Source organism: Hemiscyllium ocellatum, chromosome 37 (assembly GCF_020745735.1).
Source record: "Hemiscyllium ocellatum isolate sHemOce1 chromosome 37, sHemOce1.pat.X.cur, whole genome shotgun sequence".
Classification (NCBI taxonomy): domain Eukaryota; kingdom Metazoa; phylum Chordata; class Chondrichthyes; order Orectolobiformes; family Hemiscylliidae; genus Hemiscyllium; species Hemiscyllium ocellatum.
Genome location: NC_083437.1, coordinates 21753806 through 21773516, shown reverse-complemented (window position 1 = coordinate 21773516; position 19711 = coordinate 21753806). Strand labels below are relative to the sequence as shown.

The window sequence follows — 19711 nt, the reverse complement described above, 5'->3', positions numbered from 1 at the left end:
TTGGATATTTCTAATTTGCTCATGTTGCAGGAAAAGTTAGTTTTGAAGTTACAATGCAGTAAATTGGCAAGCTAGTTTTCAATAGAAAAACCAGGTACAATCAGAAGATGGTGCTGATTATGAATACCATGTGGAGTAATGGGGAAGATGGCATGAATTAAAATCTTTCATTGTCCTCTCAACCCCAACAATTTAAAGACTTGGATAATGGAAACAAAGAGTTATACAATATGGAAATAGACCCTTTGGTCCAACTCATCTGCACCGACCAGACATCCCAATCTGACCTAGTCCCATTTACCAGCATTTGGCTGATATCTCGCTCAACCTTTCCTGTTTGCATACCCATCCAGATGCCTTTTAAAGCTTGTAATTGTACCTGCCTCCGCCATTTCCTCTGGCACCTTGTTCCACATACGTACCAACTTCTGTGTGAAAAGATTACACCTCAGGTCCTTTCCCTCTCAATTTATACCTGTCTCTTCTAATTTTGGACTCCCCACCTAAGAAAAAGACATTGGCTGTTCACCCTATCAATACCCCTCATGATTTTATAAACCTCTGCAAGGTCATATGTTGCTCGAACGTAGTTGATGGAATGAGAAGGAAGGGTGAGACCACACACCAAAGATGGCACTATGCCCCCAGCTATATTTTAGCCTGGGTTGTTCTTTGTCTTACAACTGAACTTATCGATTTCTGTTGACTCATGCCAGCTACCTGGTCATTCTAACTGGTGAAATATAGAATTCAATATTTTTTATCAGGAAGTTATAAGATAACATAACCCAGTGGTGGTAACTACACAGTGTGAACGTTCTTACATTTGTTCCTGCAGTGCATTGGAGGGACAGCAATGTGATACGACCACTTATAGGTATGTCTTGTTTTTTAATTGGCAGGCTCTTCAACAAATATTAGAAACTTTTTTTATTCCAATTCTATGGATAATATATGAAGTGAGACTTGCTGAGCTTACTGCATTGGAGAGAAAATGATTTGAAGTGAGAAAGGACCATTTTTGTTCAAAAGGTTGATATTCAGACAATGTAAAGATTTAATGTTATTAAATTTCAGTCAGCGCAAATCCTGCCTACACAATTCACGAGTACAATTGAAAGACATGGTGAAGGACTGAAGAATGTCCAACTCTCTCAGATCTGCAGAACATTGAGTATGCAGTTTCTGAATAGGGATCTCAATCATGCAGTGAATTCATTTAGATGATTTATATATAAACTTTGCAATTGGAATATCACTGGGCATCATTTGGAGAGGCTGAGAGGGCAATTTTATATGCTGCGTATTCAACGTTTTCATTTTCTGTATAGCTGGCCAGATGCTGCACCTAGAAAATACTTATCCATTAATCTATTTCACCTTTTAATTTATTCTTGAGGTATGGGCATTGCTATTCAAACTCACATTAATGGCACATTCCTGAGAGAAGCTGCTGCAGTCTGACCATTGTTGAGCATAGCGAACTTGTTGGAGATCCCAAGAATGGTCCAGCAGACTGTAATTTATTTTGCTTTAAGGCCAGAGAATAGTGACTAAATCATCAGAGGTTTGTAATCAGCTATACCACTCCCAATGAAATCAGTTGTCACCAACGCTTTCTGTTTTGGTGCACTGCCTTACAGGCATCAATGTCTGGATCTCTGGTTAATTGCAACTCTCCAATTTCAAATATTGAATGCGTTTTACAGCACAGCATATAATTAGAACACAACCAGTGATGTTTCGCCATTGCTATCCATTGGTTTGTTGCTATCATCTGTAATGAAAATGTGAAAAATTGGTGAGTGACTACGAACTAAGTGCAATTAGTCATAAAGATGTACAGCATGGAAACAGACCCTTCGGTCCAACCGGTCCATGCCGACCAGATATCCCAACCCAATCTAGTCCCACCTGCCAGCTCCTGGCCCATATCCCTCCAAATTCTTCCTATTCATATACCCATCCAAATGCCTCTTAAATATTGCAATTGTACCAGCCTCCACCGCTTCCTCTTTTATATCTTTCCCCCTCTCACCCTAAACCTGTGCCTCTCGTTCTGGACTCCCCAACTCCAGGGAAAAGAGTTTGCCTATTTATCCCATCTCAATTGAGTAATAACCCACAGCAGGTGAAGAGGGTGGAGACTCAGTGAGCTTGATAAATACCAGAGTTGCACAACAATATTTGTACGAGGAGCTTACAGCAGTGTATTTAAAATTATCCCATGCTGTTAAAGTATAGCTGTGTGTTTCTGTCAGCACTGTGTCTCTCTGGTGAGTCTTTTATTGATCAAGCAGAGGATACAGTATTGAAACAGCAATTTACTAATTTCATCAGTGTGTGTCAAGTTAGAGACAGGAAGTCGCCTTGCATTTACCAGTCATCTGTTGACTTTGTATGATTGCTATTTGGGGACATTGTTTTTGTATTGCAGCATCATGTCCAAACTCATTGCATCTGCATGATTGGTATGTCCAACAGTGCCTCTTTATTTCAGCTGTCTGTTCAAAACCAAAGGTCCCAGAATACAAAACATCATCCATTTCCTGTGGGATTAGCTGTCCCATCTCATCCTATATCCAGCACCTGTACAAGGGTGGTAGAAAGGCATTTGAAATTGGCTGCAGGCTTGCTGGAATAACCAACAATCATTTTGACATCCATGTACAATGGAAGTTCACCTCATGCTATTTGAATATTGTACCATGATTTTCATTTGTTACAGATTTTGTTTCTTTTTTTGTTTCTGTCTCTTCTTTTCATTATAGATTATGATTTTGGAGATGTCTTTCCAGCAGCACAGTCCATACCCAGCACAGACTGGGAAGGTGGGACTCTTTTAGGCTTGTGTATCACACACTCTTGCTGCTTGCTGCATGCTTTGCCCCTAACACACTCCCAAATTGCATGCTTGCTAGGGCTGCTAAAATTGGTGTTTATTTGTGTATTTGGTGGGAATATGTTAGACAAAGGAAAATAGGTAATGGCCGAAAATCATGAATTGAAATCTTTAACATGATTCATAATTCTGTGGTGATGGGATTCACAATGGGAATCTGGCTCTTTTACAGAAATCAATTGCACTGTGTACTACTTTGATAAATACAACCTTTTTAGTTCTTGCATTTTAACAACCTTTTTATATATAAAAGCACAGCTCAGGAACATTGTCACTAGCACCTCAGGTAGATGGCTAGTAGCTGGCAGCCATTGGGAAAGGCAATGCCAGATATCTCCTGCACACATTCGCCTTTTGCATTGGCATAGGTTTCCATTAACAAACATATCTTGCCTGTAAGAATAATTTATTAATTACTAATATTGCTATAGTCCAATGTGTTGTGAATAGTTTATCTTTTACTGCTACTGTAATCCTGGATGACGGAGTAATATTGAGGGATTTTATTTTTACTTTGAATTAACTGTAGTCTCATTTTATTGTATTTTTACTGTAGAACTGTTGAGTAAAAGTTAAGAAACCTGAATATTGCTTAATATAATGCAGTTCCTCTATTGAAATAAGGCCCAGCTTTCCAGTGGAGTATCTGCATGGTCACATTTCCTTTTTAGATTTTTAAAAATTTGTTTGTTTTATATGCTGTAGCTCAACCTAACCTAATCAATGACTTTCCATAATATTAATTGTGCACAACCACTATCTGTATTTTAAGTTAAATTTAATCCACCTTTTTTATGTCATTGTGGCCTAATCAAGTTACAAAGTGTAATTGGATCTTTGCACTGCAGTAAAGCATAACTGTTCAAACATAACTTCTTTTGCCACATGTTGTGCTCAGATTCTTTGCAGATGGAACTATCTAGAAATATGGCTAAATGATTTTTCAAAGATCACTATAGAGGACATTGAGAATTTCAACATTAGGTTGCCTATTGCCAAGAATATTATAAACTTGAAGTTGCACACTGCCAAAATGATACAGTTCCACACTATCATTCACGTTGGTCTCACTCTGCTTCATATCTGTCTTTTGAGAATTCTGTCAGCTTAGGGTGATTGATTCCAGATATGAGAATTGATCATAAACTAACCCTTGGTCTTTATTTGTACAAGTGTTCAGAACCTTCCTCCACCTAGACTTCCTCAACTACCTCCCATCCCACTATTCCTGCTCCTGTTTTGTTGGCTTCAGTAGAATGGCAGGCATTTTATGTTCTTGAATTGTTCTTGATGAGCACATTCAGCAGTAAGCAGGAGATGATTTACATCATGGCCATACCTTCAAAATCCAGTACACTGCCAGGAGAGTCCCTAATTTGCTTTTGAAGAAATTCTTCATAGCAAGGTGCCCTCATCCTGGGACATTCAACCCTGGCTTTGCTCTTTGGGCTGTCCAGCCTTGAGACCTGAACTGGACAGCATTCCTGGAAATGGCCTGTTAATTGACCACTGCTGATATAATACTGCCCCAGTGTCTCCTGTACACTAGCGTAGAGTCAACTTTTACTTTTATCCCTACTCCAACTCCTCAAAAAAAATCAACTCTTAGAATCTGACTAAGATAAGTTTGTGTGTGGTCTTCAAAATGTTTGGTTGCTATTCCTCCTGATTTCCTTGGGTCTTTGCATTGGATCTGTATTGTTTTATATTTAAAAGTTCCTGCATTATACCAGAGAAATGACTGAACCCTGTAGATTGGCTCTCATTCAAGTAAGCCACCAATCATAGTTGTAAAGAATGGAAACAGACTCTTCAGTCCAACTAGTCTCTGCCAACCATGTTCCCAAACCAAACTAGTCCCACTTTCCTGCATTTGGCCCATATCCTTCCAAACGTTGCCTATTCATCTACTTATCTAAACATCTTTTAAATGTTGTAACTGTACCTACTTCCACCAGTTCTTCTGGCAGTTCACTCCACATACAAACCACTCTGTGTTTAAATCAAAAAGGTTCCTTCTCCTTTCTGTTTTAAATCTTTCTACTCTCACCTTAAAAACATGCCCTCTAGTTCTGAATTCTGCCACCTCAGGGAAAAAAAATCTTTTCTACTCACCTCATCAAAGCACCTTGTGATTTTATAAACCTCTGAGGTCATCCCTCAATCTCCTACGCTCCAGTGGAAAAAGTCACAGTCTATCTTTATAACTCATTTCCCCCCTACTTTCACAGAAGAAATTAAAGCAGCTTAAGTACATTTCTGAAACAGCAATATCTTTATCTTTAAAATTCTGGATAATGAATCTCTCCACACAATATAGTACCGGTATTAAGTGATGGGATGTACAACCCTAATTATAGGTTTACAGGTAATTATGGGAAATGAACTCAATGGTACACTATCTCATCAGTCTTTCATAAAATGCTGCTTCAAATAAATCCATTCTCCTTGTTGTTTTGTTAATTTAAGATAATATATACTTGCATTTGAATGAAGACAATTCCTAAAATAAACATTGGCTTCCATATTTTTGTATTTTTTTCTTCTCTAGAGGGTGAATTGACGGACACGGTCAGCAGCTGTCCCCGATCTGGAACTTCAGAGAGTCTGCCATCAAACAACAAAACTAGGAGTCCAACCCTGCGCTACAACCCTTTCAATAATGAGACCGAGGGATCTATCCTTACAACAAGTGACACTGTGGTGCCATGTTCTGAGCCCCAGAGAGAAGAGAGCACACCAGATCTCCAGGAGAATAGTGCAGACCTTGAAGTAATTAGGTCAGCCATTGTAAAACGGGCTTTACTGGGGAGTTGGGTGTGGAGTAATTTTTGCCTGGAAACATACTAAAATATTTTTAATCCCAGCCTCTTAAAAACATTGGTATTAACTGCTTTCTGTGCCTTTGAGGGCCAGACAGGGCTTTGTTTTCTCTGAAAGTCCTCACCAATAATTATTTCCCAGTTGCTATCATGTTTTTCTAAAAATATATAGTTCTAGCCACACTGCTGTTCGTGAGATTTTGTGAGGGAGTAGGTGATGACGTAATGGTATTATCACAAGACCATTAATCCAGAAACCCTGATAATGTTCTGGAGACCTGGATTTGAACCTTGCCATTGCACATGGTGTAATTTGAAATCAATAATACTCTGGAAATGAGAGACGAATAATGACCTTGAAGCCATTGCTGCCAGTAACGAAAGTCCCATCTGGTTCACTAATGTCCTTTAGGGAAGGAAATCTGTCACCCTGACTTGGTCTGGCCTACATGTGAGTCCACAGCAATGTGGTTGACTCTTAACTGCTCTCTAGGCAATTAGGGATAATAACTGCTGGCCAAACTAATGACACCCACATCCCATGCATGAATTTTAAAAAGCTGACTTTTTTGCAAACTGTTTATAACAATAACTCTAATTCACAAAGAGGGTAGTTGTGCTAAATTGAGTTGGAATGCTTTGAGGTTGTGAAAGGTGCTGTGTCTGGTACAATTCCTTCCGAAACATTGAAGGAGTTGCTGTTTATAATCTTTAGTCATTTCAATTCCATAGATTAGCAAAGAAGAGGAGAACACCCAAAAAGAAGAGAACAAAATCCGAGGAACAAATTCTAGATTCTAAAACTACAGAGGTACAACTATCGACAGGAGAAAGTGCAAAGTCCAAACAGAGCAGTGATGCTGAACCAGAAGAACAGAATGAAGAAATGGGTTTACAGAAACTCCAAGGGATTGACACTGGTGAAGAGAATTGCAACTCCCAGGGCAAGATGTCACTAGTGACACATAGAGAGTCTGATGTGGATGCTCCTCAGCCAGGTCTGTTAATACCACAGATGAAGGACACTTCTATGAACAGTGTTGGGCATCCCTTGAGCAAGGTGATGAAGCAGCTCAATGGGACGTTGGATGCAAAAACCTGGATGTCAGATAGTGATCACCTACCTGAGCAGCCCTTTCGGACTTCTGTCCCGGGGGGAGCCCCGGATGAACCTCCGTTTAGCCAATATAGTGAGCAGATGCCACCTCCCGTGGATTTCTACAAGTTTACCGTCGAAAGTCCAAGTGCTCCTGGAGCAGGTAGCTGCCACTATGACACTACAGGGGAAAGCCAATCAGCGCATGTTTTTAGTGGCCATGAAACTGCTGGCGCAGAAATGTGCCAAGGAGAGAAAATCCCTCCTGTAGACGAGTCAGACAGCCACAGGACAGAATATGCAGAGGCTCTTCCAGAACAGGATAAACAGGCTGATGTTGAAACCGGCCAAATATCAGAGGCCAGCGTGGAACAATTGCAAATTCAGACCGTGAGCTCTGAGAGTACAGAGGAGGAAGAGAAAGCTCAAAGCAGTCCCTCTGAATTAACCCACCCTGCTGACTTCAGGTAAAGTGGTGTGATTATTAAATATTCTAACCATATTTCATTTTAGTTGGAGTAAAGAATAAACAATATTAAGTTTAGTACTTGCCTCATCGAAGCCGTAAACTTAATGGAAGCTGTTCGTGTTCGTCTGAACCTCCAGACCATAAAAGGAGATTTTGTCAACCTGGCTGTTCCTAATATTCCTCAAGATCTTTCACACTGCTGCTTTCAGTAAACAAAATACTATTCACCTCCCTCTTATTGATATCTCTGTCAATTTTCTCAATTACCAATCTGTCCTATACAACATTAAGGTTCAGATCTGTGCTGTAGTTTCTGTGTATTGAGTTTCTCCATTCCAGGAGTCGCAGTCTGAAGATATGGGGTAGGTCATTTAATACACATGAGGCAATATTTATTCACGGAGGCTGGCTAACCTGTGGAACTTGCTAATGCATAAGGTTATGGAGACTAATTAAGGAAAGTTTTTTATGCATAAGTATCATGGAGTATGGAAAGATAGGAATATGGCATTGAGATAGAGGATTATCCATGATATTAATGGCGTCCTCTTCTAGTTTCTGTATTTCTATGATATAATTGATGAGGTAATAACCCAAATCTCTCAATATTGAGGGACCTGGATAGAGTATTGGATTAACCATTCACCTCTGGGGACTGATTTGAGGGCAACCCAAACTGGTAAAGTGAAACTGAATTTTTGTATTCACTTATTATCGTCCTACATGGGAAAACATTTAGGCAGTATCAAAGCAGGTCTTGTGGACAAGATTATCCCTCACTGACCATTTTACTTGAAGTGCTGACTGCTGTAGTGAAAATATGTCAAAATAAACCTGAGTGGAAGGAGTTTTTATTCTGTAACTAAAGTGCTCTATGTAAGTAAAACATGTCACAGTCAGGGAGCACTTCAAGAATAATGATTGACTTATCATAAGGCTTAGATTGTACGGGGCCGAGAAAGGAGGAATGTAGAATAATAATACTTCACTAGAGGATGGTTAATTTTGGCTGAGACCAAATTTGGCTCCATAAATTGAAGCCAAAGATTGGGAGACAGCAATGTATTGGAGCAATTGTGGCTCCTTAAAGAACAGGTGGTTCAGGCGTAGTTCTCAAGTACCTTTCCATATATAGGGAACAGGACAGCAACCAAAGCCAGAGTTCTCTGCATTCCTAAACAGTTAGAGTAGGATAAAGCTGAAGTAAAGGTTTTAGCAGGTACCAGTTTGATCAAATGCAGGAGCATCAGACCAAATATTAAAAATGCAGAAAGCAAATGAAAGGAATTGCATTACTTAAATTAACACATCAATAGTAAAGTGTCAGGAGTGAAGGGACTGATTAAGGACCAAAGCGGGGATTTGCTGGTGGTGGGAAAGCATGGATAAAGTACTAAGTGAGTGCTCTGTGTTAATATTTGCTAAGTATTCCAATCCTGTTGGGGGCCACAACATTTAAAGTAGTATTCCAAACAATTAACCCAACAGAACTGCACCACAGAATTTTGTGTGTTATAAACAAAATCTTTAATGTATGTCAAAAAAATTTAAGCAGACCAAACACTATTATTCACAGTCAAAAAAAATCACACAACACCAGTTTATAGTCCAGTTTGAAAACACCAGCTTTCACAGCGCTGCTCCTTCATCAGGAAGATCTTAGACACAGAATTTATAAGAAACAGATCAAAGGGTCATATAACTACAGCTGATAAGGAAGACTTAAAGTGAAGGAACCCTTAGGAGGCAATGATCATAATATGATAGAACTTACTCTGCAATTCGAGAGGGAGAAGGAGGAATCAGATGTGATACAGTTGAATAAAGACAACTACAGAGGCATGAGGGAGGAGCTGATCAGAATTGATTGGGGGAGGAGCCTAGCAGGAAAGCCAATGGAACAGCAATAGCAGGAGTTTCTGAGAGCTATTAGAGAGCATAAATTCATTGTGAGGGAAAAAGAAGCATACTAAAGGGAGGATGAAGCAATCATGGCTGACCAGGGAAGTCAGGCACTGCATAAGAGAAAGCATATAATGTGGCGAAGGGAATTGGGAAGACTACAAAGATCAACAGAGGACAAAGAAGAAAGAAATAAGGAGGGAGAAGACTAGATATGAGAGTAAGCTCGGGAAGTCATAATGAGGAACAAAGAAATGGCTGAGGAATTGAATAAGTGCTTTGCATCAGTCTTCACAGTGGAAGACTTGAGTAATATCCTAAAAATTCATGAGAGTCTGGGATGGGGGGGGGGAGGGGGGGGAGCAGGGAGCAGAGAGCAGAGATGAGTATGGTTGCTATCACTAAGGAGAATGTGTCAAAAACTGAAAGACCTGAATGTGGGTGAATTGCCTGGACTAGATAAGCTACACCTTAGAGCTCTGAAGGAGATAGCTGAAATCTGATTGAAGCTTACAGAATACTGAACAGCCTGGACAAAGTAAATGTAGGGAAGATGTTTTCATGGGCAGGAGAGACCAGGACGCAAGGGTACAGCCTTAGATTAAAGAGAAGATCTTTTAGAATGGAGATAAGGAGAGTTTGTTTTTTTAGTCAGTGAGTGGTGAATCTGTGGAATTCATTGCCGTAGAAGCCAGGTATTTCAGTATATTTAAAACCGAGATAGATAAGTTCTTGATTCCCAAGGGGATCAAAGGTTACAGGAAGAAAGCAGGAAAATGAGGTTGAGAAACCTATAAGCAACGATTGAATGGCAAAACAAATTTACTCCTCTGTCTTATGATTTTATCATGACTATTATTCACAGTTTAGGTACAAAGACTTGCGTTGTTCCTTCTATGAAATTAAAAATAAAAGGGAAATTATGCTTCAGTTATACAAGTGAGATCATACCTGAAGTATTATGAAAATGTTGGTGACTTTATTTAAAGAAGAATATAAATGCTTTGGAGGCAAATCCAAGAAGATTTACAAAACAAATACCTGGAATGGACAAGTTGTCCTGTGGGGAAAAGTTGGACAGGGTAGACTGTCTTTGCTGAAGCGTAGAAAAATAAGAAGTGACTATTGGAACATAAAATCCTGAAATACCTTGATAGGGTAGGTGTGGAGTGGCCGATTTGTCTTAATGGAGAATCTAGAATGAGGGATCACTGTTTATAAATGAGGGGGTTGCCCATTTTAAACCTATTAGACAAGTTATTTTCTGAGTGTTGTGATTCTTTTGGAATTCTGGCCCAGAAATGATGATGGAAGCAGAGTGCTTGAATATTTTTAAGATCGAGATAGATAGATTCTTGTTAAGCAGTTTATTGATGGTAGGTAGAAGTGTTATTTTGAGGTTTTGATCAGCCATGATTCTTATTGAATACTGGAGCAGACTCCAGGGGTGGAATGCCTACCCCTATCCATATTCGTACAAAATTTCGATTGGTATTCCTGGGGCCAACCCCAAAGGTGTGCTGCCACTGTCTGGAATTTGCTTTTCTTCTGAGAACTCCAGCTGTTCCTCCAAGATAAGGTTCTATAGGAGTCTTTCCATTAGCTTTTCAGCTGCGTGACCCGCCACCTTTTCTTTACCAGCCTCACTATTGTGGATGCCTAAGCTCCTTGCTGGTAGGTCTATCCAATTGTCTTCCCCGCAGTTTCCCAAGTTAACTCTGCTGCCTGTTTTTGTCATATAATTCTGAGTACCAGTGTAGATTTCTTCCATAAGCTACAAACCATACAAATCCTCTGAAAACCCACACTGCAAATGTGTTGCTGGTCAAAGCACAGCAGGTTAGGCAGCATCTCAGGAATAGAGAATTCGACGTTTCGAGCATAAGCCCTTCATCAGGCTCGAAACGTCGAATTCTCTATTCCTGAGATGCTGCCTAACCTGCTGTGCTTTGACCAGCAACACATTTGCAGCTGTGATCTCCAGCATCTGCAGACCTCATTTTTTACTTGAAAACCCACACTGACAGCCACAACTGCATTCCGGTCATTGAATGTGAAGTTAGTATTTCCTCTGTTCAAAATGCATCCCTAACTGATAATTACCTGTTGGCTTTCTGAGTCTGATGAAATGCAGAGTTCACCATGACAAAGCTATTATTGCCTCTCTCTGTTCCCACACTTATTGCCTGCTTATATCAGTAGGTATGAAGGTAAATTTTAAATAAAGGAAAAGCCCCGTTTCCTGTGATGACATGTGTGCTTTCAAATAAATTATGGCCACAAGTTGATTAATCAGAACTTCTAACCTGTTCTGTCATTTGATAAGGTCATGGCTGATCTGATTGTGGCCTCAATTCCACTTTGCTTCCTAACCCATATATTCATGAATCCATCTGCCTTAAAAATATTGAACCTCCTTTCCACCACTCTTTGGGGAAGAGAATTACATAGACTCTGAACCCTCTGTGTTTGAGCGAGAGAGAATATTTTCTCCCCTCTGTCTTATGAACTCGTATTCTATCATCGCATTCATTTCAACGCTGAAGATTTGGTTGAAAGAATCCGGATAGACTAAAATAATTTTAAATGGCGTGCAAGAAGGGAGAGCAGTCTGTGAATGCTTGAGTATTGTATCCAGTTTTGGTACTACACTCCAAGGATATAAAGGCTGTGGGGATGGTTCAGAAGAGATTTTCTAGATTCTAGAGCAGAGACTAGGCTGAGTTGTTCAAAATCATTAAAGGAACTGTTTCAGTGGCCAAAGAGTCAGTTACCAGAAAAGTTAGTTTTAAGGTAATTGGCAAAGAAACCAGGGGCAGAATGGTAAAATCTTATATTTACACTAAATGTTAGAGTGGTCTGTGCTGTTCTATTGGTACTACGGTTCTAAGATTCATCATTACATTTACCTTGCCCCTCCTCTTTACCTGTATTTCTAATTTGTGTCTGCCTCACAGTCATTCCCAAAATATTCATCTTTGGACCCAAATGTTAATATTTAGGTTGCTTACTACTGACCCAATGCTCTGTTGTCAGTCTACAGGTAATCAGTGACCGTAGTTCTTGATGATGTCACCTCTAGGTTTTTTTGTTCTGAAAACAGCACCACATAGATTTGAACTGAATAGAGAAAAAAAATTTGCATTTTTTTACTCCGTGGAATGTTGTTCTGGTGGAGGTATCCTCAACGTATACTTTGTGATCCTCATGCAAAATATTGTAAAGCTGATATTCCCCTCAATTTTTTTGTAATCGGTTTGATTTGACAAACAGCCTGGTGCATTGTTCCACTGCTTTACAACACCCTTTGCCATAGGTGGAGGCAGCAGTCTCATGATTAATGTTTCCATTCCTTTCCCCTCAGGGTTGACAATAATTTGCTGCTTTTGCTGATGATTCACGTTTTCAAGGAGAATGAAGAACAACTTTATAAGGTGAGGGCACCCTGCAAGACTGCATTAGAAAATCACTTTGAATTTTTAAAATCACACACAAGAAACCTGTTTGTGCTGACCCATCATTTCCCACATGTCGCTACAGGAAGCAGGGTGTTTCCTTTGATTTAAATTTACCTTCATCATTTGTGATGAGGTAGTATTTCAGATATTACACTTCATCACAACACTGAGTTTTAGAGAGATCAAGATCTTTCCTCTATAATTACAACTTCTTATTGCTACCCAGTGACCTCTACTGGAAAGTGTGAATATGAAATGAAGACCAGCTCAGGCTTCCGTATCTTGCTGGCACTTGCACATTATAAATGGCTCCTTGGATGAAACACTGGTTAATTGCCAGCATCAAGGAGCAGGAATAGGTGAAAATGATCCAAATGTGTTGAGTCCTCTGAAGAGATTGGCTACCCTCAGTGTGAGTAAGAGGATCTCTTCTGTAGCTCTAACTTTCCAAGAGGACAGTCTTGGATTCTGTTGTCTCAAGACAAAATGGAAAATAAGCCACTCATTAAATGAATGAAAGCTCAGTAAAATATAAGAAAAAGTATCAATAACTGATAGAACCTAAAACATGGAGATATCAACTGACCAATACAAATCAGACAGAGAACTAACCTAGATTAATCAGAAAAACTCATCAGTGGACAAGTATTGCTTTTATAGGAAGCAAAAAGGGGCTTTATTTCGGACCCCCACTGGAAACTGTGTATTTTGGATTTGGTAGTGCTTTTGTCTCTGAATGAAAAATTTCTAAAGTTGTGGAACAATTTATAAATTCTGTTTATACAGATACTAGGCCAGAGCCTGGTTAACTGAAACATTCTTCATGTAAAAGTTTCTATTGCTCAATTTCACGAACTGGCTTCTAGATTGAATTGTTAGCTTTTCTGGTGGTTGATCCTTTTTGATGAAACAGCTTGTGCTTCAACTTTTTAAAACATTTTTTCTTTCTCTTCTAACATTGCATCTTCTGTTTCTCTTGCCAGATGATGCAAATGTGGACAGGTCACATGGAAGGGAATTTACAGTTGCTATATGTGTTGTTGACTGACTGTTACATCTACTTGTTGAGAAAAGGTAATTCTATTGAGTTTGGGGTAGATGTCATACACTTGAGTGAAGTGCATCACCTTGAAGATCATATCCCAGCCTTTTGTTGAAATGGAAGACTCACTGTTTCTGTTTAAGATGAACAAATAAGTTGAGTTTTCTTCCAGTTCCAACATTTTGCAGAGCACATCCCACAATCCTGCTACTTTTCAATTTAATGCTAAAAGTTAGTAGCTTTGAAGGCAAATAGTTTGTGAATTGTGCGGCTAGCACAAATAGTGCATCTGTATTTGCTGAATTAGCAACTGTTTCCCCAGGTACAAGTTTTTGCAATAGTCCCCTGGCTGTAACAGTATTGAGACCACTTATGAAAGATGCTTTGTCCACTCCTGCTGCACATAGCAAGAATCTGCACTTTCAGTTCATGAAGAGAAAATAAGGGCTTTGCAAACGAACATTGCACTAGAGTATTGAGTCTTGTTGGCTGAGATGTCTCGTGTAAATAAGAAAAGTTACGAGTCCTGCACCATTCAGATTATCTCTAAAATGAAGCTTAGTGTTGTACACAGAGAAGTTGTTTGTCATTGCAGTAAGAACAGTGCTGTGAATTAGAATACCATGTCTTTGTCTAACTCAATCTGTTGGTCTACACAGGAGCTGCAGACAAGCCCTATGCATTGGAAGAAGCTGTGTCTTACAATGAGCTTGATTACATTTCGGTGAGTTTGCTGGAGAATACACATGTAGTGGGTGTCAGCTGAGGATGTACAAAACTTAGTTATGATGTCCTTATCCATTTTTGTTTCCATGTCCTCCACTCTAATGTCCTACTGAGGCTCTTTGATCTCTTTCAATGAACAAAGGCCACTTGTATTGGACACTGGAGGGCTTCTTTAACCTGTAGAGTTGAAGATCAGCAAGACTGTGCCTTCCAAATAACATCAGAGGAAGGAAATTGCTGTAAAATTAAGTAATTGTGTGTGCTGTGCAGACTCCTGTTGTGGATACAGTGACAAACTGTCTGTTACCCTGGAAATCTTTTGTGGAGCTTCTGTAGGTAATTCTAAAGCTGTTGGAGAGAAAGGTTGCTCTCCAGTGGGTGGTCAGGAGGTAAAATGAATCTACTTTTCAGCTCGAGAGAAAATACACAAGCAGGACATGCCATAGAAAACAACACTGTTCCAGAGATTTAGAAAGTTTTCATTGAACCATGGTCAATAACTGAGAGCTGATTTTATTTATTCACATTGCCTTCAGGAAAAAGGCTGTAAAACAGGATCCATTATCATAAAAATACAGTTCCTGAAAAACCTTATTCTAAAGTATTGCAATATGACATCCTTCCGTCACTGGATCATCAGACACACACTGTACTGACTTCAAACTCCCAAGACGTTTGAACGTCTGATAGGATGCCCCCCACCCCCAGGGCTGTCTAATAAAGTTTCTGACTGAGTTAGAACTGGAGGCAGATATCTGACAATGTGACTTATTTACCTGAATGGACAGAAACGTGTACAAGTCCTGGGTAAGTATGCAACTAACCTTAATCATCCACATGTGCATATACACTTGCCCGCGCCACCGACTACTGTACCCCACCTAACCACTGTCCCACTAGCACACTAAGATATATAAAGTCTTACCCAAGCTAGAGCAGCTAGTGCTATAAAAAGTGGGGCAGGGTGGGTGCTTGGATTCCCTTCTGTGAAATTTCTGAGATGTCCTGTGCTGAGTGAGTTTTGCAAGAGCCTCCATTCAGAGTTTGGTCAGAACTATCAGAGGAAGGTAAATGGTTAGCTTTTGTCTGATCAACATCAGAAACAGGACATTCTGCACTGACTGGGAGATTTGCTCCATACTGCTTTATTGTAATAATTTGCTGCTGTATTATTTAGTTTAAATAAGTTTTGGTTTTATGTGTGCTAACCTGTGTACAGTATTCAATGTTTGCTGTGTTTCACTCACTTTTCACTACTAAAGGTGGGGCTTGGTCAGCAGACCATTCAGCTTGTTTGCACCAACCGGCGGAGGCAGTTCCTGCTTGACACAGCAGATGAATCTCTTACAGAGTAAGTGCAAATTGCAGTAATCATTAATAATGCAGTGTGGTGTCACCACATCATTTCCTTGAACTAACCCCTGCCAGACATTGTGATCATAAACAGTCTACAATCTTGCACACACCAAGGTATTTTTGATATGAATGCATAAATTAGGAGGGAGGAATTGGCCCCTCCCTTGAGCCTGTTCTGCCATTCAATAAAATCTTAGCTGATCTGATTTCTCCATTACCCAGATGACTTTTACAGCCAGTGCTTATCACGAATTCATCTCTGGTTTAAAAATATTCCACAACTGTGTCGTCTCCACATTTGGGGAAGAAAGTTCTCTCAATTCTCAACAGCCTGTGAGAAAAATATTCTCCTCATCTCTGTCCTAAACGAGCTACCCTTTACTTTTGACCCTAGTTCTAGATTCTCCTGCAAGAGGAGACATCCTTTCCACATCCACTCTGTGAGCACCTCTCAGAATCTTGTATGTTTCAAATTAAGTCACCACTAACTCTTCCAAACAGGATTCCTGGGTTTATACAGGTATTTATTTGTGTTTTGAGTTTGAAATAAATATTGAAGACATCTGCTTTGAATCAAATTGTCTGTGTGTATGATTACATTGTCTTAAACCTTAAACTTGTCTTGTAATGATACTGTAATGAGTCACTCTCCAAGATGCTTATCACTAGCTTTTTGTGCTTATCTCAAGAGTCTGATTAGTAACATTTGTATAGAAGTTGTTAATGTACACTCACAAGTCTGCTCAGCTATTTATTGAGATTATGACTGTCTGATTGGTGACCATCTCTATATTTCTCTGCCCACTTCATACTTTTTTAGTTAACAAATATTTAGCAACCTCCATTTTATAATTGACAACTTGATTTATAATCAAGTTTTATTTTGTAGAACAGGGTTCCAAACCTCAATCGCTTGCATGTAACAATGATTCCTAACTTGTACTAGGCTCACACTAAAGAGAGTTTTTTACATGTCTGGGTGACAATCATGAATCTGTAATTTTTCTGGAAATTAGTGAAGCGTTCTTATATTTGCAGCCTCTATCACTTAGTGCCGATCTAAAAGTTCGCTGCAGTCAGAATTTGTAAGGAGCAAGCTTCAATGACGTTGGCTAGTTCATAAATTTGGCTCTATCTCCCAAACCCAATTGGAGATTCGTGTGTTGGACACTGATAAAACGTGCTGTCCACAACCATAAAGAATACGTTGCTTTCAAAATGCAACCATGCATATCTAGTGGGTTGAGGTATTAAGAGGATGAATGGCATCTGCAGAACTGCATGTCAAAACAAGCATGTCTTTTCTCCTGAAGGGGGAGCATTGGGTCAAGGAAACTGCTGATCAATTCCAGTATTTATCAGCAACAGCAATAGCAGTGTGCTTAATGAACCTGTAGTACTAAAGGTAATGCCTCTAGCTAGTTATTTTAGCTTAGTCACATTTTGTTTGAGCACCAATTATAGTGTTTTCCTTATTTTTCCTGATGTTTAGGTTTTTCCTTGCTGCCTTGAGATCTGCCATGATTAAGGGCTGCAGAGAGCCTCCATATCCCAGCATCCTTACTGATGCAACTATGCAGAAACTGGCACTGACTAAGTTTGTGGCCCAGGAGTCAAGCTGTGAGGTAATGTGGTAACTGAGCTGGATGATCTGCTGGATGGTTTTTCCTTCTGGTAAATGAGCAGAACAAACTATGCTGTTTAGTCTCAACTTGGGAATATGCACTGCTGGGCAATTAAGCTAAGGCTCCTATAGGTCATGTGATAGGAGAGAGCGACAGAGTTCCATTTCATTGAGGATGAAATATCAGTTGTTAGCTCTTAACAAAGGGAGAATGAGTGACGGTGGGAAAAAGAAATGGGTTGAAAAATGTCTACGAAGCCAAGATAAGGAATCAAGACCCTTTGTGCAGGACACAAAGTTTTAGTAAGTTGATGCAATGACACAAAGCTTGGTAATGCAAAAATAAATCTTTGTCTCAGCAAGAAGTTAGGCCAAGGTAGGGAACGGAATTTTTTTTTCAGTTTAATATCTTGGTAAAAGCTGAGGTCAAGCAATAAAATGAAATGCAAGAAAGAGGAAAATCATATGCCCCAGTGCATTTTGAAACAGAAGATAGCAATAAGTTGACAGGCAACGCTCAAGGGGAAAAGGATCAGAAGAGTTTTTCAAAAGTAGAATGGAAGTTGTTTTCCGTACGTGTCTCCTTTGCACCAGTCTTGTTGCAGCTGCTACTGTGCCTGACTTGTGGATATATTTTCAGGGGTCAGAAGTGACTATCCATCTCTACAGTTTGATTCATTGGGAGGATCCCATGGATGTAACTGCAGGGCCCCAGAGGAATGTCTACATGGCACATGGAAATACTGTTACAAAAGAAGGAATTCTGCATTACAAGGCTGGCACCAGTTATTTGGGCTCACCAATCTGGAAGCCCTCATATGTAGTGCTTAGGTAAGGTTCTCCACATCAGATTTGAGCACCATATTCAATTTTTTCTCTTGATTCTGTGGACCTGTGGAGGTACTTGGCAAGAATAGTGAATATTTATAGACTAGCAAGATTTCTATTTTTATTTCAGTATTTTCCTTCCACTGCTTCCCTGTAGACATTGATTGTTGCTGAATATCTGTACCTATGCAGGACTTCTCCCTAGTTTCTGTGCTTATTGTGTGATCTTTGACATACAGTTTAGATTGAACAACTTGACCATAGATGGCATCGTTATCGCCCAAACAGAGCTTGGTGTCCTAATATAGTTGATTGGTTCAGTAGTTGTTTCCTATAGCAATGGGATATTTAGTGCATTGGCTGCGAGTACCTAACTCAAGACAGGCATAGCGTTGAATAGGAGTTTAAGCTTGCAATAATTTGTCTTGAGTAAGTTGTCATAGGTCACTGAGCTTCTACAATTCTTGTAGTAATGTTACTTCAGAATAGATTCTGACCCAGTGACTATTAAAGAACAGTGATTTATATGTCCAAGTCAGAACATTCTGTGACTCTGGCTACTTCAGATGATGTCCAATTACCCGCAAAAGATCCTTGAACCAACATGAAGTACTGTATAGTTCCATGCTATTCATATTGCTTCCCTGCACAAGCTGCAGCTTGCTTTCCATCACATTTACTTTCATATTGAACTCTTACTACCTCGTTGATGTGACGTTTGGAAATGACCACTCTGATTTCTCTAATATTATGGGAAAATTTAGACATTTGATATAAAATCAGGGTATTTATGATAACGTAGATTGCTGTGAAATGGAATTTAAACTGTTTGGAGGATAAAAATGTTGCAAATGAATTATTTCCATATTCCAAGGAAAGATATATTTGCAGTGAAAATGGTACAGCAAAGATTCAGTAGACTGATTCCTGAACTTAGTGATTGTCCCTTAACGTGAGGTGAAGTGAACTGAATCTGGTGTTTAGAATAATAGGAGGTAAATTCACTGAGACATGCACATTATTAAAGTGGTTCGCAGTATAGACGTTTCCCTTGGCTGGGAATCTAGTATACTGGTATGGTCTCATTCATTAATTATTTAGAACTGAGATGCAAAATTTCTTCACTCAGACAAAATTTCTAGTGTCATAATGTTTGTGAATAGCCAGCTGGTGCCATTCTGTTGATGAAGTTGTTTTATTTCTGTAGCAACGGAATCCTCTACCAGTATCCTGACAGGATAGATGTAACGCCACTTATGTCAGTAAACTTGGCGTAAGTACTTCTGTGAAAAACTCAGCAGTTCATTCTCTGGTTACGTTTCCCTCTGATGTGCATGTTTGTGTGTCTCGTGCACTTTATTTTTCTCTCTCACGCGGTCTGTCTTGTACGCGCTCTCTCAAAGATGGGAAAGATACTAAACGAGTATTTTTGATCAATGTTTACTGTGGAGAAGATCGTGGAACATGTGGAATGTGGGGAAATACA

The 19711-nt window shown here is 39.5% G+C and overlaps 1 protein-coding gene across 3 annotated transcripts in view; it reads left to right on the top strand.

Annotated features, from left to right (window-relative positions):
• Window positions 1–19711, top strand: part of plekhm2 (pleckstrin homology domain containing, family M (with RUN domain) member 2) — a 67182-nt gene that overhangs the window by 34983 nt on the left and 12488 nt on the right. The window contains exons 7-17 of one of the 3 annotated variants that reach the window (XM_060851820.1): window positions 839–877; window positions 2772–2831; window positions 5454–5682; window positions 6457–7287; window positions 12556–12625; window positions 13633–13723; window positions 14351–14415; window positions 15680–15768; window positions 17266–17398; window positions 18038–18228; window positions 19433–19498. In XM_060851820.1, the coding sequence (XP_060707803.1) occupies window positions 839–877; window positions 2772–2831; window positions 5454–5682; window positions 6457–7287; window positions 12556–12625; window positions 13633–13723; window positions 14351–14415; window positions 15680–15768; window positions 17266–17398; window positions 18038–18228; window positions 19433–19498 (1864 nt within the window). The remainder of the gene's footprint in view (window positions 1–838; window positions 878–2771; window positions 2832–5453; window positions 5683–6456; window positions 7288–12555; window positions 12626–13632; window positions 13724–14350; window positions 14416–15679; window positions 15769–17265; window positions 17399–18037; window positions 18229–19432; window positions 19499–19711) is intronic. The other 2 variants (XM_060851821.1, XM_060851822.1) reach the window with 2 other exon arrangements.